This window comes from Ailuropoda melanoleuca, chromosome 19, assembly GCF_002007445.2.
Source record: "Ailuropoda melanoleuca isolate Jingjing chromosome 19, ASM200744v2, whole genome shotgun sequence".
In the NCBI taxonomy this organism is placed as follows: Eukaryota; Metazoa; Chordata; class Mammalia; order Carnivora; family Ursidae; genus Ailuropoda; species Ailuropoda melanoleuca.
This window is the reverse complement of record NC_048236.1, coordinates 10242853-10265745: the sequence shown is the minus strand read 5'-3', so window position 1 is coordinate 10265745 and position 22893 is coordinate 10242853. Positions and strand designations below refer to the sequence as shown.

General features: G+C 42.4%; 1 protein-coding gene across 6 annotated transcripts in view; it reads right to left on the bottom strand.

Moving 5' to 3' along the window:
* PAQR8 (progestin and adipoQ receptor family member 8) overlaps positions 1-22893 on the bottom strand; it is a 50447-nt gene that overhangs the window by 27260 nt on the left and 294 nt on the right. For 3 of the 6 annotated variants that reach the window (XR_004622066.1, XM_034648020.1, XM_034648022.1), the window contains exons 2-3: positions 22579-22766; positions 17749-17984 (exon numbers count right to left, since the gene is read on the bottom strand). The exons of 1 other annotated variant lie outside the window; for it this stretch is intronic. Coding sequence is in view for 3 of the 5 variants with exons in the window: in XM_034648020.1 (XP_034503911.1) it covers positions 17749-17832 (84 nt within the window). In the remaining 2 variants the exon portion in view is untranslated. The remainder of the gene's footprint in view (positions 1-17748; positions 17985-22578; positions 22767-22893) is intronic. 2 more of the 6 variants (XM_034648024.1, XM_034648021.1) reach the window with 2 other exon arrangements.

Below are 22893 nucleotides of genomic sequence, written 5' to 3'. Positions count from 1 at the left end.
ACGAGGAATCTTGGCTCCCTGTAATATCCTAGGTGTGCCATCCAGAGCCTCCTCTCCTAGGGCTTTCCAGGAGGACTCTCTGAAGGGTACCCCTTTTCTACAATTTGGAGTAATAATTCATAATCAGTAGCTGGTGCGGTTAAAAATCATTAGTCATTGCATAGAGGAGCTTCTGTTTGAAAAGTCTGAAAAGTTCAGATTAATAACTATAAACTACCCCATAGCTCCGGTTTTCCTCTCCGTTACATGACACCTGCCCGCCTGCCCACCTGCCTAGCCTGCAAGTTCTACCGAGGTAGTGACTGTTTATCACTCAGGATGGCTTTAGCTCCAAGATCTCAGAGTTGAAGCTCCTCCTTCCTGACCATAATACCCCCGATGTCCACCCGTGTGACTGCCTCACCCTCTAACACACTGGATCCCCCAACCTTTCTTCTCTCTTAGCCCACCTCTTTTGGTCCCACTGCCAGCCATTTCCATCCTACCTTGGCCAGCACCCTTCACCCTTCACGATGGGTCAGCCTGCATAGCCCCACCTTGATCACACCCAATTTCTCTCTTTCCTCACCAGCTACTGTGTACTGCTAGAGATGCTCATGAAATATTATGAGACCATTATGAATCCATGCCTTTTGACCTCTGCCAAAAGCTCATGATATACATCTGGATGTCCCATCTTTTAAACATTGTGTGTTTAAAACCAACTACAGAGGTACCTAGTTTTATGACGGGTGTGACCAATCTCCCAATCACCTAGCCTTGAAATCAAACTGGAATTTCTCCTTTTCCTCTCCTTCTTTCAAATCTGTCATCAAGGCACCCCCCCCTTTTTTTAAAGTTGCTGCATATCCAAAACCTAGTCCTCCTTCTCACTCATTCCCCTGCAAGCCCATATACTGTCCCGGTGACATTATGGTGATCACGTCACAACTGAGCTTGCATCCTCTAATCTCTGGCCCCAGTGCCACCTTATGTGACTTGACTAAAGTTTGGCTCTGATGATGATATCCCCCAAAGCCACTGGTAGCCTTCCCCTCTCTGCCAAAGAGAGATCACATTCCTGAGGCTGGCAAAGCCTTCTGTGTCCTGACCCTAATAACCTGCATCCTGAAACATCACCCACTGTTTCATTTCATGCAGAACAAACTAGAGTAAATAGAATAGAACATGTCAGGGTGCACCTCACATATAAAGGGTAAGTACTGTCATGCAACCCCTGGTTCCTAAAATAAAATCTGTTTGTTACCAAGGGTCATGTGGAAGTTTGCAAACCACTGATCTATATACCATTTGCTATACCTAGGCGTGCCCTGAGACTTTCTCTTTCATTTTGAAATTATGAAATACTTCAAGTACACAGACTGCTTTGGAGAATATAACAAACAATTATTTGTCAACTCTTAACTTGTCACCTGTACTTTGGATTTTAAAACAGTATGTATATTTACGTGTATGTGTGTATACACGAGGGTGTTTGCATATATGTGTCTATATGGATGTATACGTGTCTATAAAACAGGAACAACTGAGCCTCCTGTGTCCACCCGTTCCACCCTTCTCTCCCACTGGCAGTCTCTATACACTGAATTGAGTGTTTTTCATTCCCCATTAATGTTTTCACATGAAAACATTATGATGCTATAAAATTATATAACTACATGTAATGATAGAAAACATCATGAAATTAAATAACCATAAACAATATATATTGTTTTGCATATTTTTAACCTTTATATAAGTTTTGTATCTAACATCCTGCAGTCTTCCTTCTTTAATATGTTTTGTGATTTTTCACGTTCATCGTGACACGATTCTCTAGTTGATTCATTTTCTCTGATGAGTATTTTCCGAATATAGCTCCTCTGTCTAGCCTCCCGTGGATGGCCGTGCAGGTTGCTGCCAGTTATTTGCTACGACAGACAAGGCTGCAGCGTGGTTCCTACACGTCCTCTTTGGCATATGCCTCTGAAGCGGGTTCCTCTTCAGGTCTTTGCCCAGGCTGTTCCCTTTGCCTGGAATGGACCCCTCCCTGTCTCTACCTCAGGAAACTTCATCCGTCCCCAAGCGCACCTCTCAGATGCCGATTCTCCCATGCCTTCCTGTTCACCCGGTCGAAGCAATATCGTCCAGCCATTCTCCTGCAGCTTTCAGTGTGTATCTCTTGAAAGACACCATCACACCATCACGTATAACTTTGTCCTGTGGTTGTTTGGGTACTTTTCTTACATCCTAGCAGCCCCTGAGTTTCTTATGGGCAAGTAAGGTGTCACATGGCATTCAATTCCCTCCCCCACTCCACCCGCACCTAGAGCTGGGGGCAGATATCTGCCCAGAGCGGATCCGGGGGGGAATGCCTGTAGAAGCCACTGAGCTTTCCTTCTTTTGCTACCAGGCACCGCTATCACCATCTAATGACACATATCTCATGACAAGAGTATACACTTAATGGCGACTGCGTTCCCATGTATTACCCTTTCACCATGAGGGTAAAGAGAAGCCCATCAATACCATCAACACTGTATGTTGGGGGAAACTGGAGGTACAGGGGATACCTTGAGCTTGATAACTTCCTGGAGCTAAATGACCCCAGGCAGTGCCTATGTATAAAGATCAAAGCAAATATATACAGATGTAAAAGAACTCAAACATCAAGCAGATAAGCATGTGACAAATCAGTCAACCAATGCTTAGTGCCACCAGTGCAGGCACGACTTAAGNTCACCATGAGGGTAAAGAGAAGCCCATCACTACCATCAACACTGTATGTTGGGGGAAACTGGAGGTACAGGGGATACCTTGAGCTTGATAACTTCCTGGAGCTAAATGACCCCAGGCAGTGCCTATGTATAAAGATCAAAGCAAATATATACAGATGTAAAAGAACTCAAACATCAAGCAGATAAGCATGTGACAAATCAGTCAACCAATGCTTAGTGCCACCAGTGCAGGCACGACTTAAGAGGGAATCCATTTCTCCTCCTTCTACCTAGTCCCTAATAGTCCCTAGACCTCAGCAATCACTGCACAAGTCTAGCCTGGAGAGAGAGACACAGACAGGGTGTGTATTTCCAATGGCTGCCAGTGTAGCTTCAGAATCCTTGACCAGGGACAGGATTGTGGAGGGGCAAGGTGACTGTCCACCCTCCAAGTTAGTGGTGTGGCGATGAAGGCATCGTGAGGGACTTCTTCCTGACTCCAAAGCAGAGATACATTCTCATTATACTTCTCTTGCTTTTACTAGACTTGGAAAAGGTTAACAGATGAGATGTGGGAAAATCAGTTCAAGCCCAATGCTGCAAACCTCTTTCCATTTTACTCATCAGTACAAAGTGTTGGCTTAAACGATGGCAAGTTGATATCTGTTTATACCAGCCTCATAAATTAGTAATAAAACATGTCCAGGTCACGGGATTTTTTATAAGCAGCTCACCATTCCAAGCCATATGACCTACCAGAGAAGACAGTAACTAAAATAAGTACTCTCGAGCTTCCCCCCCCCGCCCCCCAGTTATGGGTTGACAGAAAGGTCAGCTGAAGCCCTGAAAATCCTAGTACTACGAAGGAGCTTAAAATTCATGTTGGAAATGGGCTAAATAACAACACACAGACTTAGGAGGCACTAAAAAAAATCGAACTCCTGATTGCTGTTTCTAGGTTATGGAGTTTGATTTTAGAAAGAGCCAAGTATGAGAACAACCATTTCTCTTTACTGTAACATGACCTCGAGTCTCAGATGACATCTGATTATAATCTGTGCAAGTGCCACCTGAGTGCCTGGATTGTTTTTCCAATCGAGTTGAAATGACCACGGCCGCGGTTTCTGCGTCAGCTGCCCGCCAACATCAACTTTACAGCTATGCACCGCTTGGTCCTTGCCTTGGCAATAGCCACACACCACCTGCGGGCCCTGGAAGATGGAGACTCCGACTATCACAGCAGCCAAGAGATGAACAACTCCAGTCCTTGCTCAGATCGCCCCTTCTCAAGGAGGCATACCCACCACCCTACTGATTTCATATCATTTGCACCCTCCCCAGCCCTCTGGGGCCCCTTCCTCCGCTCCACTTCTTGTTTTCTGTGGTACTTCTCACTTTGTGCCTTAATACGTTACTTTCCTTCTCGTAAGTTTTTAAAATTGTGGTAAAATATACCTAATGAAAGTTTCCATCTTAACCCCTTCTAAGGGCATAGTTCAGTAGTGTTAAATACATTCACATTGTTGTACAACCAATATCCAGAACTCTTTTCATCTTGCGAAAATGAAACTCTATAGTATAGCCATTCAACAGTAACTTCCCCTTCCTCCAGCCCTTGGCAAACCCCTCTCTACTTTCTGTCTCTATGAATTTGACTACTCCAGGTACCTCAGATAAGTGGAATCATGCAGCATTCGTCTTTTTGTGACTGGCTTATTTCACCTTGCATGATATCCCCTGGATTCATCCATGTTGCAATGTGTCAGAATTTCCTTCCTTTTTAAAGCCAAATAATATTCCATTGTATGTATTTACTCTGTTTTGGTTATCCATTCATCTGTCAATGGACATTTGGGTGCTTCCACCTTTTGGCTAGTGTGAGTAACGCGGCTATGAACATGGGTGTGCAAGAATCTCCTCGAGACCCTGCTTTCAGTTCTTAGGGGTATAGAGTAGCCCCCCTTTATTTGCAGTTTTGCTTTCGGCAGTTTCAGTTTCCTGCAGCCAACGGTGGTTCAGAAGCAGGTGATCCTCCTTCTGATGTATCCTCAGGAGGCCAATAGGAGCCTAACGCTGTGTCACAGTGCCTGCGTCATTCACCTAACGCTAGGTCACAGTGCCTGCGTCATTCACCTAACACTAGGTCACAGTGCCTGCGTCATTCACCTCGCTTCACCTCCTCACGTGGGCACGTCATCCTCTCCCATCACAAGAAAGGGTGAGTATGGAATAACAAGGTATTTTGAGAGATGGGATACATTCACATAACTTTGTTATAGTATATTGTTATAATTGTTCTATTTTATTTTTGTTGTTAATCTCTCACTGTACCTAATTTATGTTAAACTTTATCATAGGCATGTATGTATAGGATATACATAGAGTTCTCTGCTCTCTGCAATTTCAGGCATCTTCTGGGGGTCTTGGAACATAGCCCCTACAGATAAGCGGGGGCTACTATATACTCAGAAGGGGAATTGCTCTATTATTGGTAATTCTACTTTTTTAACGATTTATTTATTTGAGAGAGAGAGGTGGGGGCAGGGGCAGATGGAAGAGAGAATCTCAAGCAGACTCCCCACTGAATGGGGAGCCCTTTGTGGGGCTTGATCTCATGACCCTGAGATCATGACCTGAACCAAAATCAAGAGTCAGACGTTTAACCGACTGAGCCACCCAGGTGCCCCGGTAATCCTATTTTTTAATTTTTTGAGGACCTGCTATACTATTTTCCATACTGCCTGCACCATTTTACAATCCCACCAATTGTGCACAAGGGCTCCAAGTCTTCAGCATCTTTGGCAACACCTGTTATCTGGCTGTTTTGTTTTGGGTTTTTTTGGTAGCCATCTTAATGGGTATGATGTTAATATATTATTTTTCTTTATTATGTTTATTGTCTGTCCTTCTGGGCCCTGCTGCTAGCCCAGAATATAAGCTCCATTAGCAGAGGGATCTTTGTCTATTTTGTTCACTGATGTATCCTGCACCTAGAACAGGACTCGGCATATAGTAAGTGCTCAGTAAATATATGCTGTAAGAATGAATAAATGAATTGGTGAACAAAAGACACACTGACAGTATACTGGTCTTTGATTTCCTTGTTTCTATGTCAAAATCTCAATCTGGCTATCTATCTGTCTATCTGTCCATCCAACCATCCGTCCATCCATCCACAAAATACCTTTATGCAATCTACTTAGCATCTTATGAAAGCAAGTATTCTTTGAACAAATATTATTCTTTGAACACAATACCTCCAAATGAAGAGTGCTTCCTCCTCCACTGACCTTGTTTCTGTCCCGTGCTCCTTGCTCCTATCTCTGTAAATGGCTCCCGGACCAGAGATATATATTTTTCCTCAGCCTAATCTGGTACTCCTCTTTATCCAGTTGCCAATAATAAGTATTATAATGACTGACATTATTGAGGTCTTACTCCATGAGAGGAACACGTCTAAGTTCTTTGCATGTTACTGAGTTATTTATTCCTCACAACTCTATGAAATGGAGTACAGGTCAAGTCTCTTGCCCAAGGGAAGGGACCACACAGCTGGGACCCAGAATCCGTACCCAGGTAGTCTTGCTCCAGAGCCTCTGCCCTGAACTCCTACGCTACTCAGGAAATGCTATTTCAACTTCATTTATTGAAAATCATTCTAAAATGTATTAGTTCACTTTCCTAAATGTGTAAGTGAAAATAATTTGGATAATTCAGAACTGTGCAAGTCCTTCAGCTCCTTCTAGCTTCACTGATCATTAGGCAGCTTGGAAAACGGAGGTACCAATGGTCCTAAAGATTGTGGACAGTTATTTATGGTCAGCCTAGAGCCTTACTGGGAAGTTGTTCTTAAATAAAAGTTCTTTTTTTTTTTTTAAGATTTTATTTATTTATTTGAGAGAGAGAGCACAAGCAGGGGAGCAGCAGGCAGAGGAAGAAGCAGGCTCGCTGCTGAGCATGGAGCCCGATGTGGGACTGGATCCCAGGACCCTGGGATCATGACCTGAGCCCAAGGCAGACTCTTAACCATCTGAGCTACCCAGGCGTCCCTCTTAAGTAAAAGTTCTAATAGGACTTTATTTTCCTGTTTTGATGTTTTTTTTTTTCAAAGTGGAACGTGTCAGTAACAATTAGCTTAACTGAAGACTTTGATTAGTCAAAGCTATATTGTAGTAGATGCATTGTCATTAATGTAAACAAGGCATATCCATTATATAAACACTACTAAAAAATGGACAACTTTTTCTACTTTGAGGTTGTATTGATCTTGGAGGCCAAAGGAGCCAGAAGACAGAAGGCCCAAATCCTGCTCAAATTAAATGAATCACATACTTAAAAATAAACCACAATCCTTCTGGCACCAATTGTGCCATCTGTAAAATGAGAATAATAAAGGCCAACAATTTGAGATTTCTGAATTAAAGTTGCAAAAATAAAAAAAAAAACGAAGGTAATTATAAGCCTAAGACAAGATGACTGCAGGTCCAGAAATCGTCACTTCCAAGTTTTAAGCCGATTTCGTGTGTAACAGCCCACATTATTTAAGTGCATCTTCCATTTAACATTCAAATGAGATGCTGTTAGATCCCATGATTTTAACCCAAAAGGATGCACTTTAACATCCCAAGAGTGCCTTTAGAAAACAAAAGATGCAGTACCAGCCAGAAGCTATTCGGGCTGAGTTGCACAGATCATAGGGTCTTGGGAGGAGACAAGCGCTGATTGTTACCAGAAAACTCGAGGTCAGTACTTGCAGTTCCATTCCCACACCCCGGCGCTCCCTTCCACAAAGGACGGTAGTATAAACTGAAAAGTTGCAATTATTCTCCGGCTCGCTATTTCAGCCTCACCAGAGAATTCAACTACTTCAGACATTCCCAAATAACAGCAGCAAATGATGTTTTTCGACCCTTTCTTTATGATATCCAAAAAAATGGAGAAGGTAAAGAATGTCGTAAACCAGCAGTAATTTCAGTTGAAGTATGATTTTTTAGATAAGCATTGCTAGATAAAAGTAGGAAGCAGGGCTCTAAACCTAACCTGATTTTTTAAAAATACCAAACTAATGCTTTGTTGACCTATGTGGTTTTTCCCTTCCCCACCCTTTCCACTCCAGCCCCCATACCCTGTTGAGATTCTGAAATGGAAAAGGGCCTGTGCAGGTCCTTGCTAGTAAGTCAGAGCGTTCCAAAAAAGAGCCTTGGTTTGACTTTTGCTTGCAAAAGAATATACTGTCGGTTAAAACAACAAGAGGAAACCACAGTTGAACACACACAGCCTGATCCTGACCACCCAGAGGCCGGCCTGGTATCCTCTGTCAATCTTCCTGGAGATGGCCAGGCCCGGAGCAGCCCTCACAGCCTCTGTCCACACTGTTTATCAGACAGCAATTTTTTTCCCGTGAGTGTAGACTGGCCCAGGCCATTCCTACAGTCTAGCACATTATCTATAATACGGTCGTGAGTATTTAAAACATCTTCTGCCAAGGAAGTCCTGTTGTTTCACAGGTGTTAACAACCTCCAAATTTCTTCAAAACTATAAAGAATTGTTAGTCATCTGAGAGTAAGTTAATTACAACTAAGTACCAAGTTTCTTGTTTTCACTTCTCATTCAACTACACTGAATCTAAATTGAGCTTAATACAACTGCTAGACCAGATTAGGAACTCTTAAAGACAGGTTCTGGGCTGCCGTTTCCTTTCTACTCCCCTTGAGCATTAAGCATTCCATTTCTCCCATGAAAAGAATGACTTTAATTAGTCTTACTGACTAATGAAAAATCTATAAACCCAATCTACTATGGGTTTGTGCTATGTAAATCCACATGGGTTGAAAAGGGAGAGGCATCGCCTCTAAATCCTCCCTGAACCATCAACATTTAAAACCCTTTCCTCTATCATCTGTTTTCCAGATGGTGGTTAACATCTCCCTCCTCCCCCAACCTTTGATCTGATTCTGGCTGAAAGAGGAGAGCTTGTCCCTAGCTGTTAAGGACCTAATGTGACCGCAGGCAGAAAGGCTCAAGGGATTTTAGTGTGGGAAGAGATTTAAAGACCATTTACTTTGGAAACAGCAAAGAGAGTTCAACCCTCACCCAACCTCTTTGGTAAGGGCTTCCTAGAGTCCTGTGCTGAGAGGCATTCTAGGCGTGGGCTGAACTCAGGGAAACCTGCTGGGATTGATTTACTGCCACAGGCTCCTGAGAGACACCAGGCTCAGGACAGAGCTTGGCATACAGCCATGTATTTGCCATCCCTCAGTTGATTCTACAATAGAGAGCTGAGAGACTTGTAGTCCACTGTTTTCCCTACTTGACTTTTTTAAAAAGTAGAAGTTGTAGCAATCATAAAGAAAACTATTTTGAAATATTCACAATAAATATTTAAAGAAAATCCATGCTCCCTGAAAAGGACCCCAGCTGAGGTCCTGGCTGGCACGTCCCAGAGAGAGCCAAAGGTGAATTTATTTTTTATTTTTAAGATTTTTATTTATTTGAGAGAGAAAGAGAGAATCTCGAGCAGACTCCACACTGAGAATGGAGCTTGACATGGGGCTCGATCCCACGACCCTGAGATCACAACCTGAGCAGAAACCAAGAGTCCATGTTCAACCGACTAAGCCCCCAAAGGTGGAATTTCTAAGCTCTTGCTCACCTGCACCCTGACAGGTGCCACCTTTCAGAATTCCACCGAGAGAGGGTTAAGTAGCATCTGAGTAGTTCTCCGGTGGTTATGTGGCTTCTGTGATAGGACTGCATGGGCAAGGAGGAAGAAAAAAAAAAAAGACTGAGGCTTGAGAGTCAAGTAAATGTCAGTGATCCCAAAGACAAAGGAGAATATTAAGCAGAAAAGTCATTGCGATGCTTGTTTTGATAGGAAAAATGGAGAATCAATTTCTTGAACTTGAACCAGCAAAGCTCTCTTCTTCACTCAATCAATAGTATTTACTTGCTTTCTACTCTGCATTCAACACTGATGGACCAAGTGGGTGCAGACAAGGCAAACGACATGGTTCCTTTCATAGCCAGCTTCTGTAATCTCTCTCCATGTCCCCTGAGGTGGGTTTGGATGCCAGAAGCCAAGTTAGCCCTCTGGAGAGACAGAGTTGGCCTCCCAACATCTACTCTGTGTTGTCAGCCAACTGGCTCCCAGGTGAGGGAGAGCATTTTTGGCAGTAACTGTAGTACAAAGCAGGCAAGAGACCTTAAGAAAAGACAAGGGACAGGAGGCAGGCATGTGATTCTGGAGAGAAATAAACACAATTAGCTGTGCTAGAAACAAACTGAAAAGCCTCGGTGGGAAGACTGAATCCTTCTGCCAAGAGAGAAAACCAAAGGGAAATTTATTTTAAAAGAAACCTTTTCCTTCCCTTGGCAGCCATGGCCCAATGACAGTCATATTTTCTGTCCAGTCCTTTTCCTTGTGGGTTTCTCCAACACCTCAAATACTAGGTAATGCTATTGCCTCCTTTGGAATTTGGTTAATATTTAGACCCAGTGGTTCCCCATGACATGAGACATACCGAGACCACATAATTATAGTTTAATATTTTCTTTCTCTTTCATTTGACAAAATTTTGATGCAGCTGCATCCAATCTCCTCCACAGAGCTGATGTATAGGTGACTATGTTACTGTTATCAATATTACATGTCCTCTCCTCCGTGATTCCCTTTTCTCCTTCTGTAAATATCCTGTGACCCTATCTTTTAATTTAAAAAAATTATAAAAAGTAAAAAGGAGAAAAATGTGGTCCAATTCAAGTCTAGCAAGGCCATTCTTACTTATTGTGAAATGCTTGCTGAATGAACATATATATTCATTAGATAGATAGATAGATAGATAGGCTAATCGGAAATGTTTATCTTGTCCTTAACCTTACCTAAAACCAGCACTGTCTTTCCCCTTATCCTGAGTTATTTTTCTTCATAACATTTTTCACTACCTGAAAGTATATATTTCCTGATTTACTTGTTTTTTGTCTGTCTCCCCCTGAGAGAATACATGTTACCTGAAAGCAGAGATCTCGATCACGTCTGTATCTCTAACAACACTGTCGAACTAGGGCCAAGCACGGAGTCGGCCTTTGAAAGACATTTTGTAATGGTTTCATTATCTTTTCCTCTCTCCAAACACCCCACGACAAAAGGGCATCTAGTTCTGCAATNCAGAGCTTGGCATACAGCCATGTATTTGCCATCCCTCAGTTGATTCTACAATAGAGAGCTGAGAGACTTGTAGTCCACTGTTTTCCCTACTTGACTTTTTTAAAAAGTAGAAGTTGTAGCAATCATAAAGAAAACTATTTTGAAATATTCACAATAAATATTTAAAGAAAATCCATGCTCCCTGAAAAGGACCCCAGCTGAGGTCCTGGCTGGCACGTCCCAGAGAGAGCCAAAGGTGAATTTATTTTTTATTTTTAAGATTTTTATTTATTTGAGAGAGAGAGAGAGAATCTCGAGCAGACTCCACACTGAGAATGGAGCTTGACATGGGGCTCGATCCCACGACCCTGAGATCACAACCTGAGCAGAAACCAAGAGTCCATGTTCAACCGACTAAGCCCCCAAAGGTGGAATTTCTAAGCTCTTGCTCACCTGCACCCTGACAGGTGCCACCTTTCAGAATTCCACCGAGAGAGGGTTAAGTAGCATCTGAGTAGTTCTCCGGTGGTTATGTGGCTTCTGTGATAGGACTGCATGGGCAAGGAGGAAGAAAAAAAAAAAAGACTGAGGCTTGAGAGTCAAGTAAATGTCAGTGATCCCAAAGACAAAGGAGAATATTAAGCAGAAAAGTCATTGCGATGCTTGTTTTGATAGGAAAAATGGAGAATCAATTTCTTGAACTTGAACCAGCAAAGCTCTCTTCTTCACTCAATCAATAGTATTTACTTGCTTTCTACTCTGCATTCAACACTGATGGACCAAGTGGGTGCAGACAAGGCAAACGACATGGTTCCTTTCATAGCCAGCTTCTGTAATCTCTCTCCATGTCCCCTGAGGTGGGTTTGGATGCCAGAAGCCAAGTTAGCCCTCTGGAGAGACAGAGTTGGCCTCCCAACATCTACTCTGTGTTGTCAGCCAACTGGCTCCCAGGTGAGGAGAGCATTTTTGGCAGTAACTGTAGTACAAAGCAGGCAAGAGACCTTAAGAAAAGACAAGGGACAGGAGGCAGGCATGTGATTCTGGAGAGAAATAAACACAATTAGCTGTGCTAGAAACAAACTGAAAAGCCTCGGTGGGAAGACTGAATCCTTCTGCCAAGAGAGAAAACCAAAGGGAAATTTATTTTAAAAGAAACCTTTTCCTTCCCTTGGCAGCCATGGCCCAATGACAGTCATATTTTCTGTCCAGTCCTTTTCCTTGTGGGTTTCTCCAACACCTCAAATACTAGGTAATGCTATTGCCTCCTTTGGAATTTGGTTAATATTTAGACCCAGTGGTTCCCCATGACATGAGACATACCGAGACCACATAATTATAGTTTAATATTTTCTTTCTCTTTCATTTGACAAAATTTTGATGCAGCTGCATCCAATCTCCTCCACAGAGCTGATGTATAGGTGACTATGTTACTGTTATCAATATTACATGTCCTCTCCTCCGTGATTCCCTTTTCTCCTTCTGTAAATATCCTGTGACCCTATCTTTTAATTTAAAAAAATTATAAAAAGTAAAAAGGAGAAAAATGTGGTCCAATTCAAGTCTAGCAAGGCCATTCTTACTTATTGTGAAATGCTTGCTGAATGAACATATATATTCATTAGATAGATAGATAGATAGATAGGCTAATCGGAAATGTTTATCTTGTCCTTAACCTTACCTAAAACCAGCACTGTCTTTCCCCTTATCCTGAGTTATTTTTCTTCATAACATTTTTCACTACCTGAAAGTATATATTTCCTGATTTACTTGTTTTTTGTCTGTCTCCCCCTGAGAGAATACATGTTACCTGAAAGCAGAGATCTCGATCACGTCTGTATCTCTAACAACACTGTCGAACTAGGGCCAAGCACGGAGTCGGCCTTTGAAAGACATTTTGTAATGGTTTCATTATCTTTTCCTCTCTCCAAACACCCCACGACAAAAGGGCATCTAGTTCTGCAATCCTGCCCCGTGTACTCCTCCCATGGCTGACCGCTGGGACCCGGTGCAGGAGACAGAGTGTGAGCAGCTAAGCGCATAGTATATCAAGTGGCGCCATGTGAGGTGAAGAAAAATGAAGCAGCAGGAAGTGATTTCCTCAGGGCCTTACGTGCACCACATACAGGTGCCTTTCTGATTTCTGCCCCTGTGCTATTGCTTAAGCTGCTTCTCCCATCAGAAATACCCACCTCTCTACCTAAAAGTTACCCCCCTTTAAGATCTCACTCAGGTTGTTTCTCCTGAATTATATTGACTTTAAGAGCTCACGGTGACTCTGCCCTTTGCTAAACTGAGTGAGACACCCCCACTTCCAGGGCTTTACAGCCCTGCACGTAACCATATGCACTTTAAAGTTTTCTTTCTTCTTCATATGAGAAAAATTTGATGCTCCAAATGTAGGATAAGCTCCTTAAGCACAAAGCCATGCTTTATGTTTCTCTTGAACCCCTCAAAGTAACTAGCACGGGGTTAGGCACTTACTGCATAGTCAAAAAAAAAACAAAAAACAAAAACCCCACCCGGGAACTAACAGAGTTCTCCTTCCAATCCCACCTCTGCTGCTCTGGCGTGGTTCCATTGCCTCCCCCAAGAACGTCTGTTTCCTTTTTCTCCCTCATCCGTCCAAGTGCTCCTCTATCGGAATGACTCTCCAGCTGCAAAGATCTAAAATAGGACCATCTTAGATGAGACAGAAAATTGTCAAGGACCCTGACAGCAGCAACTCAGAAGGTGGCATTACATCCAGAGACGTAAGCCACAAACAAGTCATCATTCAGAATGTTTTCAAGAGGAAAAAAAAAAAAGNAGAAAAGTCATTGCGATGCTTGTTTTGATAGGAAAAATGGAGAATCAATTTCTTGAACTTGAACCAGCAAAGCTCTCTTCTTCACTCAATCAATAGTATTTACTTGCTTTCTACTCTGCATTCAACACTGATGGACCAAGTGGGTGCAGACAAGGCAAACGACATGGTTCCTTTCATAGCCAGCTTCTGTAATCTCTCTCCATGTCCCCTGAGGTGGGTTTGGATGCCAGAAGCCAAGTTAGCCCTCTGGAGAGACAGAGTTGGCCTCCCAACATCTACTCTGTGTTGTCAGCCAACTGGCTCCCAGGTGAGGAGAGCATTTTTGGCAGTAACTGTAGTACNAGCCCAGATTTGATGAGTCAGTTTCTACCTGAAATGCTGCCCAGTTTCAATGACATTCATGCAGCTTTACCTGAACCTGTCTGGGTGACATTCTAGTACTGCAGCCAATTCCAAGCTCAGCATCAGCATATGCATGAAACTAATTCCACATTTGGAAGTGCTCAGGGTTCCTGGCAGCTCAAGAGAATAGTAGCAGTGCCCTTATTTTGCTTAAGGGAGGGAATAAAAAAANACATTTTTGGCAGTAACTGTAGTACAAAGCAGGCAAGAGACCTTAAGAAAAGGCAAGGGACAGGAGGCAGGCATGTGATTCTGGAGAGAAATAAACACAATTAGCTGTGCTAGAAACAAACTGAAAAGCCTCGGTGGGAAGACTGAATCCTTCTGCCAAGAGAGAAAACCAAAGGGAAATTTATTTTAAAAGAAACCTTTTCCTTCCCTTGGCAGCCATGGCCCAATGACAGTCATATTTTCTGTCCAGTCCTTTTCCTTGTGGGTTTCTCCAACACCTCAAATACTAGGTAATGCTATTGCCTCCTTTGGAATTTGGTTAATATTTAGACCCAGTGGTTCCCCATGACATGAGACATACCGAGACCACATAATTATAGTTTAATATTTTCTTTCTCTTTCATTTGACAAAATTTTGATGCAGCTGCATCCAATCTCCTCCACAGAGCTGATGTATAGGTGACTATGTTACTGTTATCAATATTACATGTCCTCTCCTGCGTGATTCCCTTTTCTCCTTCTGTAAATATCCTGTGACCCTATCTTTTAATTTAAAAAAATTATAAAAAGTAAAAAGGAGAAAAATGTGGTCCAATTCAAGTCTAGCAAGGCCATTCTTACTTATTGTGAAATGCTTGCTGAATGAACATATATATTCATTAGATAGATAGATAGATAGATAGGCTAATCGGAAATGTTTATCTTGTCCTTAACCTTACCTAAAACCAGCACTGTCTTTCCCCTTATCCTGAGTTATTTTTCTTCATAACATTTTTCACTACCTGAAAGTATATATTTCCTGATTTACTTGTTTTTTGTCTGTCTCCCCCTGAGAGAATACATGTTACCTGAAAGCAGAGATCTCGATCACGTCTGTATCTCTAACAACACTGTCGAACTAGGGCCAAGCACGGAGTCGGCCTTTGAAAGACATTTTGTAATGGTTTCATTATCTTTTCCTCTCTCCAAACACCCCACGACAAAAGGGCATCTAGTTCTGCAATCCTGCCCCGTGTACTCCTCCCATGGCTGACCGCTGGGACCCGGTGCAGGAGACAGAGTGTGAGCAGCTAAGCGCATAGTATATCAAGTGGCGCCATGTGAGGTGAAGAAAAATGAAGCAGCAGGAAGTGATTTCCTCAGGGCCTTACGTGCACCACATACAGGTGCCTTTCTGATTTCTGCCCCTGTGCTATTGCTTAAGCTGCTTCTCCCATCAGAAATACCCACCTCTCTACCTAAAAGTTACCCCCCTTTAAGATCTCACTCAGGTTGTTTCTCCTGAATTATATTGACTTTAAGAGCTCACGGTGACTCTGCCCTTTGCTAAACTGAGTGAGACACCCCCACTTCCTGGGCTTTACAGCCCTGCACGTAACCATATGCACTTTAAAGTTTTCTTTCTTCTTCATATGAGAAAAATTTGATGCTCCAAATGTAGGATAAGCTCCTTAAGCACAAAGCCATGCTTTATGTTTCTCTTGAACCCCTCAAAGTAACTAGCACGGGGTTAGGCACTTACTGCATAGTCAAAAAAAAAACAAAAAACAAAAACCCCACCCGGGAACTAACAGAGTTCTCCTTCCAATCCCACCTCTGCTGCTCTGGCGTGGTTCCATTGCCTCCCCCAAGAACGTCTGTTTCCTTTTTCTCCCTCATCCGTCCAAGTGCTCCTCTATCGGAATGACTCTCCAGCTGCAAAGATCTAAAATAGGACCATCTTAGATGAGACAGAAAATTGTCAAGGACCCTGACAGCAGCAACTCAGAAGGTGGCATTACATCCAGAGACGTAAGCCACAAACAAGTCATCATTCAGAATGTTTTCAAGAGGAAAAAAAAAAAAAGGCCACAAAACCCAAGAAACACCTATGGCACCTCATGAATGAACCTGAACCCTTCACCAAGCCCAGATTTGATGAGTCAGTTTCTACCTGAAATGCTGCCCAGTTTCAATGACATTCATGCAGCTTTACCTGAACCTGTCTGGGTGACATTCTAGTACTGCAGCCAATTCCAAGCTCAGCATCAGCATATGCATGAAACTAATTCCACATTTGGAAGTGCTCAGGGTTCCTGGCAGCTCAAGAGAATAGTAGCAGTGCCCTTATTTTGCTTAAGGGAGGGAATAAAAAAAGCTAAGATGGAACTCTTGGAATGAATTCTTTGGACAGACTTAAATATACCATGGAGAATATAAACTTCCTAATTCAAGAGCCATTACACTTCGACATTGATTTTTACATCATTCTCCCCTTTTGTCCATTTTTAAAAATTCTTTACCAATCCTCTGCAAAGTCTAAAAGAGAAATGAGAAGGTAGTTTTCACCAACGAGAGTTTTTTATCTCGAAGAAGTATGATCTATAAGCCATATTCAACAAGGTATGTGTGTTTTAATTCCATCTTCAATTGGTTAGGGTAGGTGTAGCCCTCCTTCAGTTTCCCACCTATAGACTTATCTTTAACCTCTTGGGTATTCTCTTATACTCCAAAGAGCAGGTGTCAAGGATAAGGCAAATGCAGTTTCAAGCTACTGATGAAAAGCAACAAATTCTTTACTCCTTGGGAAGAGAAACATGTTTTCTTCTTTGCTTTTCTTAATCTTGGACTACATCACCCTAGAAGGATAAATGTCACTGCCCTTAATGCTAGCTACATCTCAAGACCAACAAAAACTCTTAAAATCGGTAACCTTTGCTTTGATCTTCAAATCCTAGGAACTGGGAATTGGTTAAAGTCAGATGTCCGCTCAGCCTGGGGGCTGAACTCTCTCAAGGCGGGAGAGCTAGCCTTCGTACTTCGCTGGGTGTACTCGTCTCAAAATTTTCAAGTCCCCAATTATCTCTATTATATATTAACATTCATCGTAATTGTTAATTCACTCACTCAACAAATACTATTCTGATATAGTATTGAATCCTCTTCACATAGAAAATACTAATAGTTTATTCACTATCTAGATGGCTTGGAGGCTTGTACCCTCCCGGACATGCAGAGAAGTAAAGTCTTCCTTAAGCCCTAGGCTTTTTAAAAAAATAATTTTATTTATTTATTTGAGAGAAAGAGTGAGCGAGCGAGAGAGAACAAGAGAGAGCGTGCAAGCACGAGCGGGGTAGGAGTAGAGTGAGAGGGAGCAGACTCCCCGCTGAGCAGGGAGCTCCATGTGAGGCTCCATGCGGATCTTGATCCCTGGACTCCAGGATCATGACCTGAGCCAAAGGCAGATGCTTAATGGAGTGCACCACCCAGGTGCCCCAAGCCCCAGGCTTAACTCAACCTGATCACCCAACCCAGCTGACTTACTACAGAGAGCAGCAGTTGCCCACTTTTGCAGAAGTGTGGTTTCTGAACGTCATGTGTGATAACGCTGAAGTCTAAATCTTCCACTCTAAACTTGTCAGTAGGTAGCCAACGAGCCGCCTCCTGTTTACACTTGCCCTGACCTGTGCTTTGGTCTGGTCATTAGAAAGCCATGATAGACAGTCCCTCCCTCCAGTTTTTAAAGGGGACTGTGATCTCTAAAACTTACCTGCAAACTGTATCCTCCATAATATTTGATGAATGAGTGAATGAATGAGTCTGTAATATTTGATGAATGAATGAATGAGTGCATGCATGAACAAGGTATCTTTTGGTTCCCAGACCACTGCGAAGTCCATCCAGGTCTCACTCCACAGGGTTAGTGTTCAGGTTCCTTCACAGCCAGGACTACCAAAGCCCCATCATGAATTTCAGCAATTCCTGGCACTGAGCATCATAAATGGCCTGAAAAAGGATGCATAAAGTAGATCAGGCAGCAGAGAGGGCTTTCCTCACTTAATCACTGTGGGGTGTGGGCTTCTAGCCACATACGCCAAGAAAGCTGAGTGGAAGCTGCAAGACCTAGGCTCAGTGTTTGTGTTCCACGCTAAATTCTTAGGTTGAAGCCCTAACCGCTCATGTGATGACTGATTTGAATGTGGGGCCTTTGGGAAGTAATTGGGTTTAGATGAGGTCATTAGGACTAGGTCTCCATGATGAGATCAGTGTCCTTATAAGTAGAGGAGCTCTTCCTCTTGCTCTCTTGCCCTCCCCTCTCTCTGCTTCCCCCTCCCTGCCATGGGAGGACACAGCAAGAAGGCGGCCATCTGTAAACCAGGAAGAAGGCCCTCACCAGGAACTGAATCTGCTGGCACCTTGATTTTGGACTTCCTATAGTATTTTGTTATGGCAACCTGAGCAGATTAAGACATAGGGCCATTTCCCTCTTATTTAAACTGCCCCAGAGGCAGGAATTTAGAAGTTAGAGAAATGGCAACATACAAGCATACAAGTACTGGGGCAATAAAGAGCACCCATAAAAAATGTGGGTTTGCTGTCAGGGCCCAGCTCTGCTCCTTGAGCAAGTCACAACCTGTTTCCTCATCTGTGCAATGGGGCTAATAATAGTACCTATCTCATAGGATTATTCTGAGAATTAAATGAAGTAACACAAACACGCTTCCTGACGCTAGCAAGTGCTCGGTCAACAGTTATTATTTTTACAAGGCTAAAGCCAGACTCATGTTCTAGTTGTAATTCTTTTTCATAAGCTCTGCTAATCAGAAGAGGCATAAAGATGTGCTGGACCAAGCCCCGTAGCAGTAATCAGAAGCCCTGGGAGTTTGAGTCCCTGTTTTTGACATTTTCTCACTGCGACTTTGACAAATGTCTTACCCTCACCAACCCCAAGTTCCCTTCATCTGTTAAAAAAAAGTCAGTATGATGATATTTGTTCTCTAGGCCTCCATAGGATGGTTGCAAAAGTTCTATTTCACAAGGAAAATAAAAACACTTTGAAATCTGTCCAGCAGATGTTCACAAAGGAATATTGAAAGAGGTAAATTTGTCAATATTAATTAAATACTCTAAAGCTCTAAAACAATGTTTTTCAAACTTTTTGACTGCAACCCATTGAAAGAAACGTATTTTTACATTGCAAACAGGCACACATTCATCACTAAAACAAAAGCTTAACAAAATAATTTTTATGTTACTTCGTTATTTTTAATTAGACTCTCCCTATCTTTCTCCCTTCCTTCCTCCCTCCCTTCCCCCTTCTTTCCTCCCTCCCTTCCCCCTTCCTTCCTTCCTTCCTTCCTTCCTTCCTTCCTTCCTTCCTTCCTTCCTTCCTTTTAATGCATCAGAGTAATTTTAAAAATCTGATGCCCATGCCGTACCCATTGAAATTCTGAATCAATGGTTAGTGGTGGGGCTGAGGCCTCAGCATTAAGAGAGCCCCAGTTGATTTTATTGTACAACACAACTAATGGTTTCTAGCTCACAGCTAAAAAAACCGCTGTGTTATTTACATCCTGGTCTGCTAAATACTCTCTGCACCCAGAATGGCTGCCCCACCCCCACCGCGCTGAAGCTCTGCTGCTTACAGTGAGTGGATTACTCATTCAGTGGCTCCAGCGTGCACGAGGTAAACACAGAAAGGCAAGAAGATCAAAACAGAGCCTGGGCTTTATGGGAGGTCTCCTATCTCCTCCCAGATGGCTGGTAACCCCATGCAAAGCAAAAACTGGAGTAGATTTGGACGGTTCTTTAAAAAGTAAAGGGACCCCCAAAGAACTTGTTGCTTGAGTAGAAGGGGCTAAGGGGAAAAAAAAGGGAAACTGCCAGACCTTGCTCATAGCCTGCTAAGGCTGCAGAGAAAGCTCTGGCCAGGCATAGACAAGGGTCTGAGTAGATCCCAGAGATCAGCTCAGTTGGAGGGAGCTTCCCAGCTTGGCTATCTCCTTCCCAGTTTAGCCTAGATGAAACAGAAGGGGCCTCCACCCACAGCTCGCCTTTCCTCTACACAAGAGAGGTGCGGGAGATAGACTGTCCTGTTCACCTGGCTGGAATCATCTTCTGCCGAACAGAACCACGGCAGAACCTGGGCCAGAATGCAGAAGGAACCATGGCGGGCCAGAGGTGTCTCCGTCCTACCGTGTCTCTGCCCTACTCTCAGACACACAGATGGGATCAGGAAGCCTGGATTGGTTCTATACACAAAGAGTTAAGTAACCAAAGCTGTTTGAAGCCTAGTCCCTGGATTTCCTAACGAGACATAATACTAAGAGTTACCATTTACTGGGCACCTTCTGTGCACTAAGCACTTTATACACATTATCTCATTTAATTCTACAATATCTCTTCAGACACAAGTTATATAAAATCTCAGGTTTAAGGAACTTACCCAGGGACGTGCTAGGATGCTAACGCAGGTTGATGCCCACTCCAGATCCCATGCTCCAGTCCAGAGTTTCTTAGCACTACTGACGTTTCAGTTGGTCATTCTTTGTTTTGGGGGCTGTCCTTTGCATTACCTTATGCTTATTAGGAGGATCTCTGGCCTCTACCCCTTACAAGCCTTAACATCCCTCTCCTCTCCAGCTGTGATAATAAGATTTCTCTCCAGACATTATCAGATGTGGGGTGGAGAGGAGGGGAGCGTTACTCTAGTCTAAATCACCACCATGTTGTCTTGTTCCCTGGTACTTCATAAGTAAGTACACAACTACTCAGAAGAGAGACAGAGCTGGAACCAAACACTACTCCGGAGGTGATAATCAGAATACTCTAGGAAAGTACTGTACAACAATAATACCACCTTATGCTACAGTTATAGATCACTTAGAATTCACTAAGTACTTTAATAGCAGTATCTCCTTTCATGGCATATGAATGCACAGCGGAATCTAATTCTAAGAGTTAATCCTCCTTAAAAATATGAACACTATTAAGAGACCCATATATTTAGCTTTCTCCAAGAAATTGAGGGAAGAGAACATGTAGTGAAATCCACATGAATCCTTAGTCCCATAAGCCATTAGGAGAAAAAACTTTTTGCCACTGCATGGTCCTAAGAGAGCACCTTATGTGAACTCTTGGATGACGAGTCTGTTTCTACCTCTGTCTCCTGCACACACCTGCCTAAAACAGAGAACTCTCGCTAAATGTCGAACATTTCATGAAACATCTATTTCACAGCAACCCCTAGCTATTTGATTGATTAAAACTAAGATAAAATTCTTTTCCCACATTTTTACAGCTCCCTAATTTATATTACAACAGAAATCATAGAATCGGAAAAAAATTAATGTCAGTATTTATGAAAGAGCCAAGAACTTAGTGCCAAGTTATTCTTCCCTGTCATTTAACAAACAAAGCAGATCGAAATTTGAGTTCAACTAAAACAAACGTGCACCCGAATCATCCCTTTCAATACATGCCGAGAGAACGGTAGCTATTACATTACAGTATTTGACCGATCAAGGAAAAGAGTTATAGGAGGAGCTTTTAAAATTTTTTCCTTCGGATTTTCACCAAACTGTTATACCTAATATACAATAAAAATAAGAATGTTCATTTAAAAAAAAAATCTGAATTCAAAATAAAGCAGCTAGCAATGGTTGCTTTTTAAGATCACTTAAAAAATTCCTGAGAAGCTAGGAGAGTAAAAACAAAATGTTCCCATTCACATATTCATTTGCAAAGCCCAGCAGAGGGAATATCATTACCTTGGAAATGGTAAATTTATACATGGCTTCAAAGGACTTTTAATATAAAACTATCAATAAACAGTATTAATAACAAAAATAGCTAGTCTCTCTTGAGCACTTATGTGTCGGGCACTGGATTCAGTATTTTGCATGCAGAAATCTCATGACAGCCTCATGGGGTGCACACTCATTAGCGTCTTCATTTTAAGGTAGGAAAACTGAGTCTGAAAGAGATGAAATCACTTGCCCAAGATCACAGCTAGATCAAGATTCGAGCCCTGGGTGTATGAAGCTTCATGTTACATAACCTTTAAAAAAATTGGTAATTTAGGGAAAAAAATGGAAAAGGATATGTTAATTTTTCACACTGTGTGCTACGGAGTCCCAAAACTGAAACACATTTGCAGAACTCACTCTCTTCCCCTTACTTCTACATAAGATCCTTTCACATAAAAACTCAAGTACCAGTCATTAACTACATGTGGGGTAAGTGACTTTCTGGGTACCTTTTTTTGGTGAGAAAACAAGTCTTTTTTTTTGTCTGTCTTCTGTAAAAATGCACAGTGATGGAACCTGCCTGGTAAAGAGTACCTTGAAAGAGAAAAGAAAGGCTTATTTTCTCCAGCCCAAGAGGCCATAACGTATAACAATAGGTGATGGGACCAATTTTTTTACATGCACATGAGAGCATATACACGCAAATAAAGATTGCTTCAAAGCAATTACTTTCGAATCCTAAGACACACTTGCACACCTGTACTGGATGCCCCTTTTAAAACTGCCAGTCCTTCAAGAGGACTTTCATTACTTTAATGGGCATACTTCCTATTACAGCCTCAATTCCTCACCTCAGAAACCAGAGTTGATCCCACTTGGTATTTGGCTGTTTCCCAACTGAGGAAGGTTTGCCATCATGGAGGCGATTCAGTAAATGTGTTACAAACTCTGAAGGTAACTCCAAGACAGGAGCTCCAAAATTATGCTCAGCAATGACAGCATCACTAGAATCAGTCCACAGCTTGCCAAGATGAGTCTTCTGAAGGGGAGAAATACTCATTTGAATGTATAAATATGGGCATTATTTATTTTAACATTTGGATATAGAATTTAAAGAATCAGCTAGGTATGTCCAAGTAAATAAATACACTGTGCAATAATGATAA